This window comes from Antennarius striatus, chromosome 18 (genome assembly GCF_040054535.1).
Source record: "Antennarius striatus isolate MH-2024 chromosome 18, ASM4005453v1, whole genome shotgun sequence".
NCBI classification, from domain to species: domain Eukaryota; kingdom Metazoa; phylum Chordata; class Actinopteri; order Lophiiformes; family Antennariidae; genus Antennarius; species Antennarius striatus.
In genome coordinates, this window is record NC_090793.1 from 4,011,897 (window position 1) to 4,036,288 (window position 24,392).

A 24,392-nucleotide genomic window follows, 5' to 3' on the forward strand; every position below is an offset into this window, starting at 1 on the left:
TCTAGTTTTTTTCTAGGATCACAGTAGAAGCTCAGAACAATGAGAATAACCTGAAAATGTATTTAAGTGCTACTGAGAAGAACAAAGAAGAGAAATTGTTTAACTTCTTTGAGGTTTCAACAACACCATTCTCTATGGATCAAAATCAAGGGTTCAAAAATTATTGTAGTTAATAGTTGATCGTCTTACCGTTTGCAGTTCTGCCTTTTCATCCTCATTTCAAAGCACCACCATCTTCACTTCAGGGTATCATCACAGATCATTATTCAAATAACATAAGTCTGGAAGTCAAGAACTAAAAATTATTTATCGAAGAAACTATGTGTATAGCCGAATTTAGTTAAAAACCGCTCAATGGTGTGAGAAAGAGGGAAAGAAAAAGTTTTACACCCAGTGAGATATTACAATCAATTTCTTATTTAATAATTCCTTGATGGCTTCTTCCAGGGGGAAAGAAAAAAACAAAATGGAAATAAAATGATACACAGGGTGTGATGAGAAACTGAGGTTTAAGAGTATTAGTTGATGCACATACAAGTCATTCCCAGCCGTGGTATATAAATATGTGACCTTAAAGGACGTGGAAGAAAGGTGCCAGGGAATGAGGAGGTTGGTCTTTGCTATAGACAGCAGCTTCAAACAGGGGGGCAAGACAGATAAACAAATACATGGAGCTATGCTTATCTATATCAACTGATAGGTTGAAGAAGAAAGAAAAGGAGGACTGAAGTCACTCCATGATTGCTCGGTAAATAACAGGTTCGATGTAGTCTTCTCTGTATCGAGAATTGATGACCCTTTGCCTTTTGGAGGTCTGCTTGATGTCATTCTGTGTAAACAGCTCAAAACGCATGTCTGAAGCCACCGACTGAGGATAGAAAAAAACATTGGAAACAGAAATAAGCGTTTGCTGTTCCTGCTGCTCTGTAACACATCGTTCAATTGAGAATAATATTTTTGACCATTAATCCAGTTCAGAGAAATGGGTGATCTTAAATTACCATTCGTGACTTGACTCGTTTGGGCAGATTCTCCTCTGAAGTATAAATATCTTCTCGTTTGACAGAGATTTGAGATCCATCTTCGAACTCCACCTAATTATGCAAAACACACAAACATGTGAAACTAAAATTATTCCAACAATGTGCAAGAATTTTTCACGTATTTGCAAAAATGCTGCTTAAAATAATTCATAGCAATTCAAGCGCTTTAATCAAATTGCAGTAAATATCAAGAGAATAAAGGTGGGTAGTAAAACCAAGGAAAAGCTCTCAAACATGTGTTACAAAATGCTCACACTTTTTCAGCCTCCGAGCTACTTATAAAATAATCAAGTCAACATTATCTACACAATACAAAAATGCAAAACATCAATTTTTACAAATATATTGAGAATTCTTTAAATGTAAAATTTATGTTCATAATAATAATGGATTAAATTTATCTAGCGCCCTCAAAGTCACTTTTACAGTGGACCCATTTTTCATTCATTCCTAATTCATTCTTGGTGATGGTACACTACATGTGTAGCCACAGCTGCTCTGGGGCAGAATGATGAAAACGTGGTTGCCAATTCTCGCCAACGGCCTCTCCAACCACCACCAGAACAATCACACACATTCACACACCACCAAGTCTCTTGATCGAGGCAAGGAGAGAAAATCATCGGACCTTGTATAACTGCTTGAGCTCATATTGCACAACACAACACATTTAACTATGTTCATTTTTTGTCGTGTCCTGAAGGATTATATCTGCTTCTGTAATAAAACAACACCCACGATGTCTTTTATACAAATCTTCAGCATGTTTAGCTTTGTATGCATGTTTGTAGCTGCAGACAAGAGAATGTAGATGCATTGTCTTGCAGCCCATGGTAGGCTCTGCAGGGGCCCCTTGTGTGTGTGTGTGTGTGTGTGTGTGTGTGTGTGTGTGTGTGTGTGTGTGTGTCTGTGTGTGTCTGTGTGTGTCTGTGTGTGTTACAGACCTGTACCCTCCATATACAGATGCATGCAACTACCATTCTGTGCGCAGAGTGGACTCCTAATTTCTCTTCGGGGGTTAATGCAGTTAATAAAATTAAAAAATTTAGATTAAATCTGCTCTGTGTAGTATTCACTGTTAAGTTGCACACAGGCCTTCCCTTGGATCTCCAGCTCTGATGCAAGGTTCTGGGATTTGGTGCTGCAGCTTTCAAGAGAGATGCTGTATCTTTCATTTAAATGCATTATCTATTAATTATCTGAGTCACCTGTTTCAACGAATACATCTTTTACCATCTCCCCATCTTGAAGGACTTCTTGTTCTTAACGATGAGATGACTAACCTGGAACGTTGTTCTGTGGCAGAAAAGACCTCCTCCCATTCCGTATGGAACTGTTAAGTTTTTGTTTTCTTACTTGGTCCAGCTCCTTTACTAATATTTATCTTTTTCCTCAAGTTTAAGACGAAAAAAAACAGAGGCCTAAAAATTGTAGGTAACTTGCTACCTAACTTGTTGTTGGCCTAGTAACGTTGTCTACACATGTGCGTTGACACAAGTTAAAAAAAATTCCGGCATCATCTGAGTGGCTGCCCTGTATGTCAATCAAGTGACAGGATGAATGATAGGCTGACGTCTTTTTTTTTAATGTGACGCCGTCTACCCAGTCGCTAGCCCTAGCACCTGTTTGCGCATGAAAAAGAAAGAAAACGTCAGATGTCATCTGACTGACTGCTCCTTATGTCAGGATGGCTGACAGGCTGATATCTACTTTTGTAATGTCATTTGATCTACCCGAACTACCGTCGCAATCGATCGATATATTGAGCATGCCTGCTTTACAAAGCAAGAAATCCTAAATTGCATTAAGAAAAAAACAGCTTAGTCAAGAGTAATTAAAAATCCTCTACTGTAGTTTGAATAGTGTCAGGAAGTCTTTTATATTTCAGGCCTGTGAAAAGAGGGGAGACTTACCAGGTACATAGGGATGGAATGTGACTTCACAAACTTGGCTCCATATATCACCCCGTCTGTCCACCGGACTTTTACAATTTCGCCTTCAGGGGGTGGACCAAGCCGGACGCAGTCACGATTCTGACAAGAGGGCAAATAGTGAATTTGGATGCATGAAACATAAGGAAATTAAAAAAATTAACCAGCTGCTTACACATTATTTGTGTAGAGCAGTAAAATGTATCCCTTCTTGTATTTTGATTTGAAAACAAACTATTTACCTCAATGTCTTCCGGGAAGAGATTGTCACTATAAGAACCGTCATCGAACACAACTTCATAGAAGGTGGTGGGGCTCAGTTCCATCATCTCACTGTGATAGTAGCGGCCATTTTTGTGTTTAGCAATCACCCTCTGCCCAACCACCAGCTCCCTCATGGAAGACTTGTTTCGCTAAGGGAGAGACCAAACATTATTTTCAGAACCTTGTCACTGCACAGCGCTACTTACCACACAAAATACAGGCAGTCCTCTACATGTGAGTATAACTGGTTCTAAGAGGTTGTTTGTAAGTTGAATTTTTGTATATCATTTTTTAATTAAATTTCAGTATACAATCGCCATTTTTAGGTCAGTTAAATGCACTTACTACTGTAAAAACAAAGTTACTATTCCCTAAGACTTACCAGAAACAATAAAAGGACATAAAGACAACAAATAATAAAATGAAATACAGGTATAGGGGCGGCAGTAGCTCAGTCGGTAGAGCGGGTCGTCCAATGATCCAAGATCAGCGGTTCGATTCCCGCTCTCTGGAATGTCTCTTACATTTTGAGAAATTAGGAAATAAAACTTAAGCAGTGTTGAGCCGGGTACTCGTTTCAGACGAGTATCCGGTACGGATAACGCATTTTTGATGAGTACGAGCATGATACAAGTACAACTCATCAATACTCGTGCTGGATCATTCATTCATTCATTTTCCTGACCGCTTCGTCCGCTTGCGCGGGTCACGGGGAGTTGGAGCCCATCTTAGCTGGCATAGCTGAAGGAAAATCCTCAGAACTGACTGTCTTCACGCTCTGTGATTGGCCAGTCACACATAGCGCCCGCCCCTCCCTACAAACACACATCAACGCAGCCAGAGCTGTCGCTGGCCCACTCTCGCACACACACACACACACAGACATTAACTGATCTTTCTTCGCTGTAGCTCACTTTGCTATTCTTAGGTTTTCTTCAGCTTGCCTCTATTTCGGTCTATTTAAGGTTACTTTAAGGTGTACTTGTTTGTTTTGTTGCACGTACGCGGTGTATTTCACTGAACTGAAAACTGCTCGTGTTGCTTCGATTGCTACCAGTGTAGCAATCAAACAAAATATAAAGGAGTTGCTCCCTTAAAATATTTGGTATAAATGGAATAAACTTGGTTTTGCCATAGAAAATGAAAGTTGTCAAAACAGAAAATATTAGAATTTTTAATCCATTGAGAGTAGACAGACAGTAATAAGCAAACATATATAATATTCTGTTTCTTCTCACAAACTATTCAAGAAACGAAAAAAAAGGAATCAACTATTTTTGCTCTTAATGATTTACCTCAACCTGGATGACTGAAAACCTATACAGACACTTAACTATCCAGGTTTTCCCCCAAAAAAATAAATATAATAAAATAAATAAATCACAAAACCCTGTAAACTCAAGGTCATACAGTGATGAAATAATACAACCTTTAACGTGTATTATTATGTTTCGTTTGCCTGTGTCTCTGGTATGTTACCTCCGGTATGAGGGGTGCTTTGTGTCTTTGGCAGGTGATGAAGACTATGAATGGCCAGTCGTCTGGGTGCATAAGGACACCAGCAGCCTGAGCACAGGTGGGGTGAAACGCTGTTGAGCAGCGCCCGTGAGAACACTGCACACAGCAGCCATTCACCTCCCTCCTCATCCGTTTCCTGCAGTACACACACTTCTACCAGAACAACAAAAGACACATAGGTGAAGGGATTATTGGAGCAAAAGGACGTTATGAAAACCACAAGGAAGTGAAAGAAGTACAAGGGACGGAAAGGAGAAGAAAGGAAGTGAGCAAAGTAAGGAGGATGAGAGGAAGGAAAAAATACATCATCAAAGGAAGTACAGGACAGAAAAGCGCTAGAGACAAACCAAAACAAATCTATTAGAGGAAAGTTTACACAGCTTCCTCTGGGTAATTTAATGGCCTTCTGATATTATATGTACTTATTTAGAAAGGCGTATTTGAGACAAAGTCATGTAATAATCGAGACAAGGACAACTCTTCTGACCTACGTTCATTCTTGATCAGACAGGAGGCAACCTGTCACAACCACACACAACCACCTTTCAACTATCTCACTTATACATCACTACCAGCCATTATGTGTCATGTTTCCTATCTAATTGGTCACAATGTTACAACTCTGTCACACAGGTGAAACACCTTTAAAGACTTGATTTAAAGCGTAATCAATAAGAAGACAAGCTTCATTATTGGAGTATGATGTGTAATAGCATTACAGAAAAGAATGCCTCTCACCACACAAAAACAATCCATATTTAAGAAAATTCATATTAAAGTTCTTGAGAACTGTTTAAAAATAGACATTTATATGGTTAAAAAAAGCAAGGCAACTCCTCATCTATGCTAATCTACATAACTGCATGTGTATTAAATGACAAACCGCTGAACCCGCGGTGAGTCTTACCAGTTTGAACCGTGACAAGGGAACAGCAGAGAGGTCAACAGGCCTGCGCTCAGTGATGTTGACAAAGCGAGCTTCCAGCACAGTGATGGCACACAGCACATGGACCCACCTACGTAAAAGACAAACAAGAAGCAGATTCAGGACAAACAGTTCAATGTCCATGGTGCAATGTCACCAGAAATAAGTATAATCAACAATATGGTCAAACTTTCAACGACTAAACAGCATGTGTGGTCTCATCTAATAATTATTATATAATTACAATTTTTTTTTTGTTCTAAATGGTTCACAAATGTCAGTTCATACTGTTTCTGTTCGAAACGAACCAATTGGCAAAAAAATCAAAGCCCTGGTACTTAAAATAAATAGCTTTTCACTTTTGTGTATAAGGAACAGAACAAATCCTTCTGTAAACAAGGCAGTCAGAGACTGCATCATCCTGTGAAGAGTAGGTCAGAGTACCCTTAAAGTAGTACCTGACAAGTGCATTTGACCTTGACCTAGTTTCCTCAAGGTCATCATCTCATTTTCATCCCCTTTGTTGCCCAAGTAATGTGCTTTTTGTTTCATCCTTCTATATGCAACAGTTGTGAAGATATTTGGTGGACACACGAACGAACGGACGAACGAACGGATGAACGAACGGACGAACGAACAAATGGACGGACACTGACAATTACAATACATCACCGCTTTGAAGTGGGATGTAATAATTTGTTGATGTAATTCTTATCAAAAAACTGGGAAAAATATGCTTGTATGTATAAACAAGAATTAAAACAAGCAGAAACAACCAAGAAGGCTTGCGCTTCCTTAAGACATTCTATACATGTCCAATAGGAAATGTTGCTTCTGTCCATCGGCATTTCCTGTCACTTCAACTGTGTGATGGAGTGTAACCACAGGCTAAAGAGTGTAGCAGTAACAGAATGGGAAAAAAAAGACTTAAAAAGCCAAGTGAACAATCTATCATCTGCCAGCCTGCCAAACTTGGAATACCTAGAATGTTTTTCTTACATTTACTCAGACATTCCTCACTATGCTTATGAGACTGACATTGAAGACATATTAGTTAAAAAGCACAGGGTTGTGACACTACATTGGGGGACATGAGAATCTTACCATGACGTGACACATAACTGTATGTGGTTCCTACCTCGACAACCGTTCATCCAATCTAATAAGTGAAACTTCATGTGTGACTTGATAGAAACACAACAAAGTGTTGACTTTGGTTGAATTCAGACAAGTGAAATGCTCAATACCAATAAATTTGTGTCCTTGTTTCATTTGAAGTTGGTGATAAAAAGTATTAAATAATCAAAATCTTAACATTTCCTACTTTGCTGTTATAAATCAGGGACCACTTTGAATAGTGTCAGTTCTTTTACCTGCTGGTTATACTTACTTATCATTATTGGCTCTCTGGAGGGCACCCCCTCTCAAGGAACACAGACAGCAGTCCTGAAGGAATACAAACATAACATATTTTTTTAAACTGCATATCAATTATGATCACTGACTTATTTATATTTTATCTATTCATCTACATCCTGATGCTTGGATGTTCTCCTTTACATCTTTTATACTGTGGATACCCAGATTTCTTCTGCTGAGTCATATATGGCCAGGTGTCACTTGAGTATTGTTGATCATTACATTCTCTGAAAGGCAGCTGTAAGAAACACCTCACTACCCTCAAGTATAAAATTCTTAATGGGTAAACCAGAGAGCAGCACTGGTAGACATACAGCAACCAGTAAAGTATTACAAGCTGTTGCACAAGCATACTGAAAAGCTTTTCCCAGTTGTCACTGCTTCTATATCAGAGACATTTGTCAAGCACACTTTGAGTCTTTAAATCTTACATGTAGCTCTTAATCATAAGATGACAAATTGTTAGAACTTCCTCATCAAAAGTAGTAGTAATCATAATATTCCAATAAAACAAAAGATTAAAATTGTTACTACAGTGATTCTACAATTCAGAAACAGACAACTTAAAACAACTAGTGTAGTGTACTATAAGGCTTCACAATGACCTACAATGTAAGCTACTGCCCACTGGTGGTCAAAACGTGTTTGTGCTGATGTGCACCTTGAAAGTATTCACTGAGTTTTTCCACCTGTTGATATGTTACATCCTTATTCCAAAATAGATTCCATTTTTTTTACTCAGTATTCTTTGCTGTGGAAACTTTGTGGACGCATTGTATTTCAGTCCAAGTTTTCACAACAACTTATGGTTCAGAACGATTCAGGAAGTCATGAAAGTTCCAGAAAGACAAACAGTCAACACGAGACTGCAATTTTTCTTTAATACAAAAGTCTATTAAACAGTCTATAAGAGTGTGGGAAATGGTCATGCAGATATAAGGTGGTTTAATGTCAGTATGGGGAGGGTTCATAAACATTTAAATTACCGTAAATAAATAGTTATATGCTATATTGCAAAATTTCGTTTTTCGCGGTTGGTCCTGGAACGTATTGACCACGAGTCAAATCCCACAAGATAACTCTCAACATTGTGTTTAAATCTTGGATTTCTGCAGCTCTTTATGGTCTGCAGGATCGTAGGAATGAAGCCTATCCTTGCTGACATTGGATGAGAGGCAGGGTGTACCTTAGACAATTAGCCAGTTTATCACAGAGCCACAGAAAGATAAACAACCAATCACACTTATTAGCAAGTAAAACTTTCCCATTCCTCATTTTGCATGTTTTTGGATTGTGAAAAGAACAAACTGAATACACTTCCGTCCATAGGACGTAAGATGTTCTTTCTGTGAGGCAATGGTAATATCCAATGTGCCACCAAAACTTGGGTCCAGTGCATCTTGAGAGACAAGTTCTCACTACTTTGAATGAAATTAAACCAGTTTCAAGCTCGTATGTCATACTAAACCAGATCAGAAATACCAAAGTGTAGTTTCGTGTTCAATATTAAACCCTTTCTATTACTTGATTTTTTTTCTCCAGGCTACTCCTGGGTTGTTTTCAAAGTTTCACACTGCACATATAGTTATAGATAGATGGATATATACTTTATTAATCCTGGAGGAAATTGCACAGGTTATGCAAGGTTAACTTCCATTTCAAGCACAATTTAAGAAATACAAAAATCAAACGTAGGAACAAATATTTCTTCTTCATGGCTTTTGCAAAGAATGTGACAAAATAGTCATGATAGCCTGTTTTATTACTATTACAGTATACTGATGTGCGGTCACTAAATATTTAGGGCTGCCTGAATCTTAATAATAAAAACTGTTATTGTATTGGTCTTGAGCATGAAAAATTATTTGTCATGTTTTTAAAGAACTGCAGTATAATTTACTCACCTCTGTGATAGCATCAGCCTCACAACGGGAGCACAGCCAGTCATCAAGGTCTCTTTCATCCCCAGATACCCCATAGCAACCTTTACAGAAACAGAGACGAGCATGTCAACATTTGGCCCAGATGTCAGTTCAGTGTGGCTGTTGGTGATATTTTACTGTGTTACGTAAAAGAAAATGACCTATAAAAAAATTGGCCAAGCCCATAAACTGATTTATTTCCAACATATATACAGAAAAAAATTAATTAATCTACAGGAAATGAGATCAGCGTGCAGCCAGTTCACTATTTTTAGTGAAGATGGCTTTCTGTGTACATGTCTGGGACATCTTTCATTTTAAAAAAAAATTAGGTCAAGAATAGTAGAATTGTAGTCATAAATGAGTTATCCACCATTTATGATTACTATTCTACTGAGCTGCATTTTGTACATTTGGTCCTGGCAGGTAATGCCTCCACCTTGTTTTGTTTGTATTTCCAAACCCAATGAAGATTTGAATTTGAATAATTTAATTCTTTGAGCATTCTGCAGCTTGTCAGTGCAGTCGGAGACAATAAACTAAGTTAGCACTGACAGGTCAGCAGCTATTCAGTGTCAGCATCATGGAAGCCCATCACAATGCAATGAAGACCTCATTGATGCCTGGAGTGAGAAAAGATCAAGGTTCAATGTACATCAACAGACACACAGTAGCCAACCAACAGTTGAACTTATATCCGGTCTTCCCTTTTAAGCCTGTCATTTCAGATCCAGTTCTTGGAGACATATTTCCTAAAAGATGTCACTCCCCTTTGAACAGCCAGGTGGCAGGCACTGTGGTCTGTAGCAAGAATCTCCTAGCTATGTAGAGGAACACTGCAGGCTCTTAAAGATGCTGGCAAACTTTGGTGGATAACCCAGTTTGGAGAGGATGGTTACAGAACCTCATGGCTGACTATCAAATGCTTCTGTCTGATCTACAAAGATGCAGATTCTCGTTCTGCTCATGACACTTCTGAATATTTCTCATGGCAATGATCATGTCAACACAATATCTCCATTACGCAGATTGTGATGCGGTTGAGGATGCCATAGGCAAACATCTTCCCTACAATACTGAGCAGTGAAATGGTTCCGTAGTAATCATATGATGCTTGGTCACCCTTGTTCTGGTATAGATGCATGATGTTGGCATCCCTAAAGTTTTATTTAGTAATTTTGCCATTTAAAGCCTCTGTACATTCTTACATACAGTATATACATCTTCTATACCCGCTACATCTGCTGTCATGGGTTGCAGGGTGCTGGAGACTACCCCAGCTGACTACCATTCTTGAAGATCTCAAATATGCCATCAGGCCATGGTGCTATGCCCCTTTGGAGATGCTTGATGGCTTTCTCAGTTTTCTCTGGCCATACACAGCTTACAAAGAAGTTCTTGAAGTTGTGCTCATGAGCATACTGTCGTACTTCTGCTGGCTTTGATGACCACCATTTTTGCCCTTCATGTTTCTAATCTGTTTGCACTTTGCTTCTGATGTGCTTCAGATGGTTATGTTTGGAAGGTGAGTCCTTGTCAGATGGCAAAGGCTTGTTTATGCCTCAGAAGCTTGATGATCTCTAGGTTGTGGCTGTCAATCCAGGATTATGTATATGTATATAACTGCTTGTATGAAGACCCTTTATGTGTTGTGGTTTGTTTTTTAAATGTGATTATAATTGCTTTTTATTTAAATCTCTATTATATATTGGTTCAGGTTCAATGTGATTTTCAGGTTCGTGCTTTTCATGGACAGGATATCGAGGCATAGTCACAGTGAGGAGGGTTTACAGTTTGGCTGGCTGAGGATTGCATCACTGCTTTTTGCAGATGATGTGGTCCTGTTTGCGTCATCGGCCTGTGACCTGCAGCGCTCACTAGTCCGGTTTGCTGCCGAGTGTGAAGCGGCGGGGATGAGGATCAGCACTTCCAAATCTGAGGTCATGGTCCTCAGCAGGAAGCCAGTGGACTGCCTTCTCCGCGTGGGGGATGAGGTCCTTCCACAAGTGAAGGAGTTTAAGTATCTTGGGGCCTGTTCACAAGTGAGGGAACAAGGGAATGTGACATTGGACTGAGAACTGAGGCAGAAGGAGCGGTATTGCAGTCCCTTTACCACACTGTTGCCACAAACAGGGAGCTAAGCCGAGAGGCAACGCTCTCTATCTACCGTTCAATCTTCGTTCCTACCCTCATCTATGGTCATGAGCGATGGGTCATGACTAAAAAAATGAGATCGTGGATACAAGCGGCGGAAATTGGCTTTCTCAGGCGGATAGCTGGTGTCTCCCTTAAGAGATAGGATGAGAAACACTGCTTTTCGCGAGGGGCCCAGAGTAGTCGCTGCTCCTTCGCTTGGAAAAGAGTCAGTTTGGGCAACTGGTGCGGATGCCGCTGGGGCGCCTCCCTAAGGAGGTGTTCCTGGTACATACAGCTGGGAGGAGACCTCGGGGCAGACCCAGGACCAGGTGGAGGGAATCCGGAGAACCCGGGGAGAACCCACGCTGACAGGGGGAGAACATGCAACCTCATCCCATTCAATAATTAAAGACATGAAATTCATCATGTTAATTCTCTCCCCACCTCTAATAATTGAAACAACAGCAAATAAAGCCAGCTGGTGAATTTTGAAAATGAAAGGCCAATATAAAATTACCAGCATTCATTCACCTCAACGAATTATGTAACTTCATCTCTCAACAATTGATCTACAATCAGTTAGTCAGGAACAGCCATATTTGTGTAGCAAACCTCTGGTCAAGCAATAAAACCCATGACTAACTATGCATAATTTCAACAGATAGCTTACTGGTATGGACGCAGACAAAGCACTGAGCACAGCTAACCAGCCGGCTGGTCCCATCCTCGTCTATATGAGGGTTAGATAGCTGTCCCTCCCCAGTGTCATTTGTCTTGCTAGTTTGAGTGTTGAAACACATCTCAGGGATGAGCGGTTTGGACGACTGGCGGCCACCTGGACGATTCACCAAAGTCACGCCGGGACTCTCGAGACTGGACCCAGCCTGGAAGATTGAGGGGGAGAAGCTTTTCAGCATTTTATTTCATGCAATTTTCTTCTATTAATATTTGCTTGAAACAATTCACAGTTAAATAATTTAAATAACTTTCATCTCATAAATGTATAAGTATTTGTGATGCACTGATAATGATGAATGTCAACTAAAAATAAAAAAAGATAGTAATTAATTAACTCACAGGCTATAATTAACTCAAGGGCTGCCAAAGACGTCCATAGACGTCAATTATGTGTTTCAACAGGGAGGGCTGGGAGGAGGGTGTCTGGTGTCAGGCTTCCAAAAGTGAATTTAGAATAACGATGACTGATCCAGTTACGGAATAGAAGATGGCAAATCAGAGGAAGACTGAGAAATTGCGACAGCTTACGAAGCAACAAAGTTTGTGTATGTCAGAGCACACCGTCGAGCAAACATGGTGTCCCTTTGAGCGAAACATCTTATGATTGGAGCGATGGAGGAGATAAATTGCTATAAAGCACTGACAGCGAATAAGTTACTAGAATTGTATAAGTAAAATGCTTTCAATTGTCACCTGGTGGTAAGTGTAGAACAGCAGGCAGATCGAGCAGTAGGGGGCCTGCTGGCCCATGCTCTTGTTGTACTCTCTCTCTGCCTGAGGGCTGCATGGCCGGCACTGCCAAAGCCAGGTCAGTGGCTTTGCCCAAACCTCTTTTTCATCTTCCTCAATCTCCAAATCCACAGATCCATCTACAAACATGATCGTGTGATGAAAGACAATCGCAAAAAATTTGTAATAAACTAACACCATGCAGCGAATTTCTGCATAATGCAGATGTACAAAACAAATGCTTACCATCATCACTGTGCCCCTCTCTGACAGCAGGGTGATGACGGGGCAGTTTACTGAGCACTGCCTGCTGCTGTTGCTTCTTCACAATGGATTTGCAATATGATTGCTCTTCTGAGATCCGCTGGAGAAAAAAGTGTAGAGCAACTGGAGCTTCAGGATATAATTACTACAAAATTATTATTGCAACGCTGCATATAACTTTTTTGGTAGACCTTCTGATTATGAAACATAATAGGAGCCCTGTACTGGTGTGCATTTGACGGATCCCTTTAAGATCAGCTAGTAACTACTTACATTAAAATTTTGAGGGATCATCTTCATCTCATTTGGTAAAGGTTTCCTGACAGGAGCAGTGCCTTTCACGATGACTCCACTATCCACAAGGGGGCAGTGGTTACTCTGTGGTATGAACATCACATGAGATATTTAAAGTTTATTGCTAAGAAAATTGTCTGATTTAGTGTATTCTGTCACCAGCCAAACTTCCAGAGATTGTTCTGTTAGTAGAATTGGTAATGATGCTGCAGTCAAAACATCATGCAATGAAAATGTACAAGTAGCATCACCATTAAGTCCTATTTTTTACAGAGCCAACATTCAAAGAAGTGTTACGAAGCACACACCATATATATATATATATATATATACATATATACTATATAAATATTACATATATACTATATACATAAATATTATATATACTATATACATAAATATTAACATACACATACATATTACATATATACTATATACATATTATAAACATACATACTGTAAATGCATACTGTATACATATACAGTGCACCCTTGTTCCTCATGGTTCATGCTTTCCAGGAACCACACGCGATTAATGATTCGGCGATTGAGCGACAAAGTATTTATCTTATTATTTACGGTAATTTAAACATTTATGAACCCGTGCTGATATTAAACCGCCCTCTATCTGTATTACCTTTCCCCACACTCTGATAGGCTGTTCCAAGCACTTTTGTCTCTCACGTAACTCCGAGACTCATGGAACTTAACGCACGTTCTGATGCCATCAGCCAATAGAATGCGTGTACGGTATCATGCGAGTGTTGACGCACGAATGCGAGAGGGCGCACTGTACATATACAGTATATATATACACACATATATATATGTATATACACATATATGCATATATTATATATATATCAAATGTAATGTAATTTTATTTGTAGCCTATGCTTAATGCTTGCAAGTTATGCTTAATGCTTGCATCCAACAAGTAGTAATGGTACCTTTAACTTGATTGATAACTGCATGTCTAGAATAGAATAATAGAAAAGCAGATCTAAATATACATAATAATTCCAAACAAAAACCAAACCTTTCTCTTGTTGATTTTAGGGGGATCCATTTCCACTTTACTCGACTGTCTGGGTTGTGTTTGGGTGTGAAAGCAAGCGGACACGTTGGTCTGTTCATTTCCAGACTTTTCCATGTCCAACTGAGGCTCAGGTTTGTTCTTAGGCTTGTCTTCCATTTGATATTGTTCCACAAGCCTTTTTGATTCATTCTGCGCTATGCTGGTACTTACAATTTTGGTTTCTGGCTGTGGCTCTGTTCTTTCATAGCTTTTTGCAAGAGACAAGGACTGAACTTGTGCATCGGTTGGTGTACAAGTTTTTTGCTGAAGATGACGAGGTTGGTGCTCTCTAGCGTAGCTGTGCACATGCAATTGTGAGTGAGAATGCTGCCGTTTTTCCAGAGTGTAGTTATGAACTTGAAGAGTGTCTTTTGGGCTCAAAGTCCTATGGAACAGCAGACTGGCTACTCCCATTTTGCGAGTAGGCTGAACACTGGCCCCTGTCCATGTTGGGGTCACTGAAACTGATAAGTGTCCATTTTTAGGCTGAGACTTGGACATGGTTTCTTGGGGATGAATCTTGGCATAATGAGTGGGACGGCAAACATCACTGTTAATTTGCATAAAGCCCCTGTGAAATGGATCCAATAAGGTGAGCTTGGTTGGTGTGACAACTAACTTTGGAGGACCTATGAAATAAAATCAGAATTTTTTGTTTAGGAAGCGACAGTGAATGATTTATATTTTCATTATTATCATTTTCATTCACAATAAAACAACAAATATTAGAGGCTTAGTTGTCCAACATTTAACCAGTAAAAATAGAAGTACACAGACAATACCTTTATTTCTCTTCCCATCCTGTGATGTAGAACGTGGAGGTATAAGGCTTAACCGAGGGCGTTTGCCATATACCTTAACAACTTCCTCCTCATCTTTGGGTAAAACCTCCTCAATCGCCTCCAGGCACACTCTGTGTCGCTTGGTCTCAATCCTCTGTGCAGAGCTGTGGTTTTCTCTAAGACAGATGAAAACAGAGGACACAAGATATTCCTTTCAGTTTTTGATCTTGTGATGCTGTACAGTACATCTTACTTCAAATGTGTCTTTGACTTAATGGTGAAAAAATTACTTCACCTGATGAAAAAAATCCTGTGGATATTTCAGATGTAAAAATTCAATGGGCATCACCTGTATGTCATGGGAAGATTCAACCCCTCTCCCTTACCCCAAATATGCAAACATTTTGTGTCCTGCAATTGTATTTATGGAGGTATTACTAGATATCAGTTTCTGTTCGACAGCCTTTGGGTGACAGTGTTTAATTCCAGACATGGAGCAGGGTATTCCTCTAAAAGTGGAATTCTTGCAAATGAGACCTTCATATAAATATACTATGCAGGATTCTAGCAAGAATAAACTATCATCTACACTTAAAAACCATTGAAACATATATAAAACAATGTATAAAACAATGTTTACACAAGGTCAAAATTTCTGCTGGAGATCACCAACCTCTTCTGTTCTCTATCCTCAGGACAGGACACGACACTGTTTTTGGTGAAGTCAGTTAGGGACTCCTCCATAAACTCCTTAGCTTCTGGGGTGGGCCGTGAGTGGTCAATGGGTGCCACATCTCTCCCTGCCAGCCATGGTTCATATCGATCTGGCTGGAATTTCTTTACAAAAACATCCATGCCGATTTTCACCATGTCTTTACGGCAAGAGCACTAATGGAAAGAGAGTAACAAGATGAGCATGATTCAAATAATGAATCTAATATTTTTAACTAATATTTTTAAATAAACCCTATGAACATATAGATTGTTAGCACTCAAATTAATATAATGTAAGTGGGAATCATTTTATGTCAAGGGAGTTTCTGTACTACCCTTACCAAAACTGCTTGTTTTCCATATTCGATCCATCTCTCTGTGGCAAAGTTGGTTGATTCTGCACAGTTGAAACCATGATTGAAACCAGCATGATAGGCATAGGGAAAAGTTACCATGAACTCGCCCGCCTCCTGAGTAATCTGTAGGAGATTTAATGACATAAATAAGCAACTCTAGTAGATGCATTTCACATGTGTAGTGGAACGTAAATAGTGTACTCATACCTTATCAAATGGAATACCATATTTCTTCAGGATAGACGGAGAGATGAGTGTCATCTTGTGCCTTAAAAACGCCTCACAAGTCTGGAAGCTACCAGGAAAGAACCCTAGAGACAGTGAGGCAGGTAAATATTGGAGTCCACCAGGATACATGTCATTATAAACAGTACATGCATGTAAAATACTGCTCTCTTTTCTTACCTTGGGCCAGACGCTCCAATCTCTTCCCATGCTCTGGAGGAATGCAGTACCTGCACAAATGAATGATTACTTCTTTGTCACATTACACTGGAATTGTTGGAAAGATGACACTGCATCACTACAGCTGATCAAAAAACATCAAACTTTGTCATTAAATATGAAACAGAAACTTTGCTTGTTCTAGATAAAACAGAGCCCATACATGTACATGTTACAAATATGCAATTTTCAAGGAAAATACATACTAACACTGTGATCATAACAATCTCAGCAGCTACAGCTCTGGGTTTATCAAGAATAATGAAGTCAGCAACTGTATTTGTACATCTGATTAAAGCAGTGGTGGGCGGTAAGGGTCAGCAAGGACTTCTCTGCTGGCCTATCATAACCAAAAATCCGTATTATGAGATGTATTTATGTACGTTTGACTAAGTGGAGCATCACTGAAGGCCTAGGTGTGAAATACACAGCCCGCCACTGGATTTAAGGAGATAATAGTTTGTGTCTTTACCATGATTTTGGCTCTCCAAGGTGCAAGTAGTTGATACTGTAGAGGTCCATGTCCTCCGTGTGCCATGCAAATGTGGTTTTCCACATGCCAAAGTACAAGTAGGGTGTATTAACACCCTCAATTGTGATGCCACTTTCACGTTCAACAGTATCCAAAATAGTGTCAAGATGGCAAATGTTCCACTCTTTGACATCCTGTAGGAGTAGAGTAGCTATAAGATCAAGTTGAAAAGGAGTTCAACATCACTACGATCCTTATGTCTTCAGTTCCAACTAATAAGCTGACAGCATCTATCAATACTGATGATTATTTACAATATCAATTTTTGTTAACTCACAGGGTCATATAGACTCCCATTAACATCTGCCCCATATATAGGAGGATTAAATGTCACATTCTTCCAGTACTTCCTTTCAAGCTCCTCAAAGTCATCACAACGTGGCCTACAGAACCTATAAAACACAAGTACCAACACTGTAAATGAACTTCAGTAACAATACGTTAAAAATACTGTTGTGTTCTCTTTAAGACTCAACAAATTTAATAAAAATCACTGAAAACCATCAAAATTTTTAAAATGTTTTATATCTCACTTGTCACTGCTGGCCATCTTGCGGAACTCACTGACAGTCATGGCTTTCTTCTGAAAATTGTATTGTGTGAAAAGACCTGACTGTCCGGATACCACCTGTTGAATTGGTGCAGGGATCACCAAATCATCAATGTCATCATAAGAGGATCTTGGCTTCCATTCCTTTGGTGGGACAATCTTGAAAGAAGAAAGAATTCGAGTTATATCTTGTTTTCTTAATGTTCTAAAATTGTTTTTCATGTGTGAACAAATAAAAAGACAACCAACTGAATCATACTGCATGTTTTTGCAGGTGGGACAGAAGTCCCTGGTTGTCAGACGGATTTTAACTCAGGTAAAAGTGGTTACCTGCCCTCTTAACATTTAGTCACAATAACTCAGAAATGTTTTCAAAGTCCCATATTTTACTCTTTTTAATTAATGTCACACAGCAGCTGGATGTCCAACTACACTGTATTTGAAATGTTTTGTCCCAAACTGGTCCGTGGTCCTTAATTTGAGCTGTTGAAAAATGCTAAAATGAGCTCTCTTGAAAGTACACTGTTTTTCTGGGCTGGCTATTAGATGGTAATGCACGTACCTCTCACTTTTGTAACTTTGTTACTTCGGTGAAAGAAGTAATTTTGGAGAGAGCCGAATATAATCAATGAAAATTATTTAAATTGCACTTTATTGCGTCTTTCCATCTCCTTAAAGTCGCTTGAGTGACAGAGAATAGGTCCTGTATATTTGTATGACGTGTTCCTGCTGTAGAAAAGCAGGCTGACTCCAGGATATGTTTCAAGGGGTTTTAATTGAGAATCTATTCAGCCAGATCGGCTTATTGAATACATTCACTCAGATTTAAACGTACAGACTGTTAGCGAACGAAACAAAAGTAATCAAGCAGAAGGAAATGGTAAAAAAAAATTGCAGCTCCAGAACTCGCCTCTCTCTTCCCCTACTGCATGTAATCTGGCCCTGGTAAAACTTTAGGGGTGTCATTTATGGTGCACATGTGACTCAAAACTCCCCTCATTACCATGGCCACCAGACTAAACAACCAAAAACAGTTAAAAAAAAAAAAACAGTGGCAAAATTTATATGTGGCTCCTTCATCCTTGATTATTGTAGTCAGCCAAGGTATTATAAAGCAATGGGTAACTTACACATTTACTACCTATTTCTTAACATTAAAAGCTGTTAAATAGAACGCAGGGTAAAACATACCCCAAGTCCTGTGCTCTAAATCACGCATATGGCACACCGCATGAGCCTGAGCCTGGACGTGTAACTCTTCACTGAAGGATTTACCATGGATTGATAAAAAATAATAAAAAAATATATCAAAAAATAAAGTTAGTGTATTTTTGAATTTCAAATACATACTACAACATAGTACAATACAGTTCAACCACAGTCACTGTTTTGCTTCCGTTACCTTGTTCTAGCATGATCCAAAGAATAAGGTGTGCCGTATGTATAGTTTAAGTACAGAAATGAGCTCCGTAATTTAGACTGCGCCTCATTATTGGATGCGCCGTATGGTGCATAAAATACAGTATGTATCAATATGTTCGTGGTATATGCTTGTGTTCGCTATGACGCCAAGGACGCAAACACACACACAGGAAGGCTACACATACACAGATCACAGTGGAGATAACTAGTTGCCAAACACAAGCTGGCTTCAACAACAACTGAGCAACTTTTATATCAAGCGCTGAGCTAGACATAAAACATTGCAACACATGCAACACATTGCTACCTTAGTACTGGACACAAACATCACTTCGGGGATGAACACACACTTATACGGGTAGAGGGGGGTGTTTTCATGCAGAAGGGCTGGGCTATGTCTATCACACTTGTCAGTGTAATGGTCGTGGATCTGAAACGAGTCCTTTTCAGACCCTTGAACGACCTTGTGGGGTGTACAGGACCCATTTGTTTTACAGATTCTAGAAGTTGGTAGGGTTAGAGAGGATCAATATAAATTTAGAGATCTGAAAAAACATGATTTTCATTAAAGGATCCCTTTATCAAAGATGTTTCAATGAAGTTGATTCTTTTTCATCACCTTAAACTGTATGTTAATGTATCCTATGAAGCAGATTATCAGCACTTACTTTAGCCAGGCCTGCTTTGTGTGCCCCCTGGGACTCCATATATGCAATGTAGCGGCTGAAGTTCTTGAATTCCTCAGCAGAGGGGTAAAAAGTCATGATCCCCTTGGAACCAAGGTTGTGGGAAACCACATCTGATGCCATCCCAAAAATCAACGGCACTTCCTGTAGATTGGAAATTGGGAAATCATAATTCATTGATGTGCTATGTTTTATTTTTCTATAAATCGCGATTTTTGTATCAACTATTTCATTAATTTCTATGCCCAACCACATCTCTTCAACAGTTACATTAATTTTGACAGACATCCTTACATCTTTAGTGAATAAAAGCACAACATCTATAGTCTGAGAATTAATGCAATGTACTGTCGTGACCAACAACCATATAACAAAGATAAACAACTTCATTGTTTCTTTACTATGGCTCAAGGCAAATTTGTCTGGAAAGCAAAAAGCAATAATTGATCCTGTGTGTCTTTAGTTTGGCCCTGACGTAAAAACTAACCAGCTAATAATTTTTTTTAACTTTTAATCAGGTAGTTCAGTTAGGAACCCGACATTCATACATTCACACAACACTGTGAGACACTGGCAGCAAGGTGGGCGAGGTGTCTTGCCCAGTGACACAGCGTAAAATGACAGGAATGAAGTAGGATTCGAACCACCAACCTGGAGATTATTGTACTACCTACTCTACCATCTAAATCACAGCTGCCCTAAATATGCTTCTGTCCAAAAGAAATATGGGCTATTTGTAATGAGTGTAATTTTTTTTTGTTTATAATTCAGTGGGACAACTCTGATTGACTAGACATCTTAATTTCCCCACTTAAAGTGTATAACCAGAGTGTGATTTGTCAAAAAACAGGAGAAAATTTTTTTTTTAATGAAAAAATCAGTGAACAGGCCAAATTCTTTTTAAAGTTAACGTTGGACCCTATGAGATTAAATTCAGAACAGTTGATCATTCATACTAAATACAAACATAAAAAGACGTTAAACATTTAATTTTCTGTCCTGGACATGATGTGGGAGATGACCTAATGATCATGGATAAGGGCCGATCACGCAAACATGGCAAGATCACTAAGCCAAATGTCAATGATCTATAAAATGTAACATTAACATACTGTATTTAAATAAAGATTTCACATGTCATGTCAAAATTACTCAGCAAATATAAGACTAAGTCAACAGTTTGCCCTAATGTCAGACTACATGTGGCCTTTTTGGCTTCTTGTTGGCACATCATCTGCAGCATTTTGTCCTTTTATCCACATCTATGTGAACTTCTGAGACGGTAAAAAACACACGATGTATTTATGTGCATGGGGCCATTCACAAACATAGAGACTGCTGACAATTCGGGTCATGTTGAAAATTAGTGCCAGCAATGTAGACTATAGACTACCAGTAAGAAAACTCACAACCTGCCTGTTATTTCACTTTTTTTTAAAAAATAAATAAATAATAATAACAGGGTTGTCTTCCTTTAGGAGCCAAATGGTGACCTGGATCTCCTGGGGATAACTGGTGCTCAAGTATAAGTAGGAACCATGTTGGCCGGATTAGCTTTCTGCCCGAAAGTATTGAGTTTTTCTGACCGCTGAACTCTGAATGTTTTGCTAGTTGATGTTAACTAGGAAACCTAATGGAAATAAAATTGAGAAAGTGAGAAGCGCCCGTCATTCACGTAAGTGTGGTGGAATACCTCAGTGGTTTAAAGCTTGGTTAAACCTCTACACCATCCGAGGATAACCACCCACCACCCCATCCACCAAAAAATTCCCACCCGGTGTATAACCATAATTCAGTAAACGATTATGTAATGTATATGCTTATATGAAAACAGACCTTTTCCACAAGAATTCAAGTGCCACGTGTCTTTGGTTATGTGCTTTGCAATATTGTATAATACAAAATTATAGTACTGTAAGTGATGCTGTGTACCACGGGAGAGAGGAGCTCCTGCTCATGTTTAAAGCACGGCGGGGTGAGACTACTTCTTGATTATACACCACCACATTTAGGCGATATGTTATATTCGTTAGCAAACTTGTACAGAGCTAACTTTAACGTTTTCGTCAATGCTAATAAATTGTAAAATGATTAATTAACACGACGTTGAATAATTACTTGGGTCAAATTTTACCAACACAAATGCCTTTCGCTAATTCCAGGAAATACACTACACCCAATGCCCTGAAATTTGCATTACCTGTGAGGCAGTTCCGGCTACTTTAGCCATTAGCATTGTGAGTTACGACAATATCAGATCAGGGACAGGCGTAAAACAACTCAACATTTAAATACTTATTAACGTCTCTCACCTGATTCTGATTTTTCAATGCGTTTTCAATTCTTCAAAGTCAACAGAAATAGCAGTGGTGAAGAGAAGAGAAAGAGGACAGTTCTGCCCATTCGACGTTACTGTCCTCCATTGCCTCTTTTGCGCACGCACACGGAACTCGGATTTTGTTTACCACAACACGCATGGGACACGTTCAGCCAATCAGAAGGCGGCTCGGATATCTCGTCATACAGTGTAATGCAAACTAACTTGACTTTCATGTTCTAGACTACTAACCATTACCTGTGTTAATCTAATGTGTCTCTTACTGCAATTTTGATTTATGATGAACATGACAGTTTTACTGTCAAACGTATTCGATTCATATGAGTAATCTTACAACTAACAACCTACCTCTAATCTCCACAGGATGTATCATTTATTTTACTGTCTCTAGCATCAATTTACACTTGGTCGAAGAAGGAAAGGAGGAAGGTGTGTTCGTGGGAAGAGAGAAGAGAAACACCAAGAGTATTGGACCGAGAGTAGGGACATTGAATGTTGGAACCATGACAGGAAAAGGTAGAGAGTTGATTGACATGATGCAGAGGAGGAAAGTAGACACACTGTTTTGAGGAAACCAGGTGGAAAGGTAGCAACGTTAGAAGTTTAGGAGCAGGGTTCAAGTTGTTCTATCATGGTGTAGCTAGGAAGAGAAATGGAGTAGGGGTTATCCTGAAGGAGGAGTTTGTTAGGGATGTCCTGGAGGTAAAAAAGAATGTCAGACAGGGTGATGAGTCTGAAGCTAGAAATCAAAGGTGTGATGTTGAATGTTGTTAGTGGGTATGCTCCACAGGTAGGATGTGAGCTGGACGAAAAGGAGAAATTCTGGTTGGACTTTGATGAAGTGATGCAGAGCATACCTAGAAGTGAGAGAGTTGTCAATGGTGCAGACTTCAATGGACATGTTGGTGCAGGAAACAGGGGTGATGATGAGGTGATGGGCAGGTTTGGTATCCAGGAGAGGAATGCAGAAGAACAGATGGTGGTTGGCTTTGCAAAAAGGATGGAAACAGTCAGTCATCTTCAGATTACCACCGCTATATCCGCCGCAGCGGGTAACGGGGAGCCAGATCTCGGCGGCATAGGGCGTGTGGAGGGGGACACTCCGGGAACGACGCCAGTGCACCGCGGAGGATGGAAACAACTATAGTGAAAACTTTCTTCCATAAGAGGCAGTAACATAGGATGACCTACTGTATAAAAGTGGAGCACACACGTAGACTACATCTTGTGTAGACGGTGTAATCTCAAGGACCGCAAAGTAGTGGTGGCGAGAGTGTAGCCAAACAGCATAGGATGGTGGTGTATAGAATGACTCTGGTGGTGAGGAAGATAGAGCAGAGGAGGAAATGGTGGAAGCTGAAAAAGGAAGAGTGTTGCATGACTTTTAGGAAGGAGTTAAGACAGGCTTCCAGGTGACTGGACAACTACAGCTAATGTGATCAGGGAGACTGGTACGACAGTACTTGGTGTGTCATCTGGAAGGAAAGTAGATAAGGAGACTTGGTGGTGGAATGAGGAGGTACAGGAGTGTATACAGAGAAAGAGGTTAGCTAAGAAGAAGGACTGAGGAGAGAAGACAGGAGTACAGGAAGATGCAGTGTAAGGTGAAAGTAGAGGTAGTAAAGGCCAAACAAGGAGTTTTTGATGACTTGTATCCTAGGTTGGACAGTAAGGAGGGAGAGACTGATCTATAAAGGTTGGCAAGACAGAGAGATAGAGATGGGAAGGAAATGCAGCAGGTTAGGTTGATTAAGGATAGGGATGGAAGTCTATTGACAGGTGCTAGTAGTGTGATGGGAAGATGGAAAGAGTACATTGAAGAGTTGTCGGACGAGGAAAATGAGAGGGAACAAAGACTAGAAGAGGTGGATGTTATGGACCAGGAAGCAGCAAAGATTAGTCAGGATGAAGTGAGGAGGGCATTGAAGAGGATGAAGAGTGGAAAGGCAGTCAGTCCTGATGATATACCTGTGGAGGTTTGGAAGTGTCTAGGAGAGGTGGCAGTAGAGTTTCTGACTGAGTTGTTCAACAGAATCTGAGATAATTAGAAGATGTCTGAGGAATGGAAGAGAAGTGTACTCGTGCCCACTTTTAAGAACAAGGGAGATGTGCAGAGTTGTGGCAACTACAGAAAAATAAAGCTGATGAGCCACACAATGAAGTTATGGGAGAGTAGTTGAAGTTAGACTAAGGGCAGAAGTGAGTATTTGTGAGCAGCAGTATGGTTTCATGCCAAAAAAGAGTACTACAGATGCAGTATTTGCTTTGAGGATGTTGATAGGGGAGTACAGAGAAGGCCAGATGGAG

At 39.6% G+C, this 24,392-nt stretch overlaps 1 protein-coding gene across 1 annotated transcript; it reads right to left on the reverse strand.

The window, feature by feature from the left end:
- Positions 1 to 401: 401 nt before the first annotated feature.
- Positions 402 to 22,189, reverse strand: LOC137612077 (lysine-specific demethylase 4A-like). The gene is made up of 23 exons (XM_068340402.1): positions 22,060 to 22,189; positions 19,730 to 19,891; positions 17,623 to 17,798; positions 17,367 to 17,481; positions 17,030 to 17,223; positions 16,519 to 16,568; positions 16,321 to 16,424; positions 16,099 to 16,236; positions 15,717 to 15,931; positions 15,044 to 15,219; positions 14,223 to 14,890; positions 13,163 to 13,267; positions 12,872 to 12,989; positions 12,590 to 12,765; positions 11,829 to 12,042; positions 9,005 to 9,084; positions 7,072 to 7,127; positions 5,664 to 5,772; positions 4,718 to 4,909; positions 3,217 to 3,387; positions 2,957 to 3,076; positions 1,002 to 1,094; positions 402 to 868 (listed from the first exon to the last, which is right to left on the reverse strand). Exons 2-23 carry the CDS (start codon positions 19,868 to 19,870, stop codon positions 731 to 733), a joined length of 3,549 nt encoding a protein of 1,182 aa, XP_068196503.1. The 5' UTR covers positions 19,871 to 19,891; positions 22,060 to 22,189; the 3' UTR covers positions 402 to 730.
- Between the last annotated feature and the right edge of the window lie 2,203 nt (positions 22,190 to 24,392).

Excerpts from the sequence above, each read along its gene's own strand:
- LOC137612077 (XM_068340402.1), bottom strand. The coding sequence starts at position 19,870 with ATGGCATCAGATGTGGTTTCCCACAACCTTGGTTCCAAGGGGATCATG. Across the intron at positions 14,891-15,043 it reads GGATGGGAAGAGAAATAAAG|GTCCTCCAAAGTTAGTTGTC; the intron begins GTATTGTCTGTG and ends TTTATTTCATAG. Across the intron at positions 9,085-11,828 it reads CTTTGTCTGCGTCCATACCA|GTTGCTATGGGGTATCTGGG; the intron begins GTAAGCTATCTG and ends GTTTCTGTAAAG.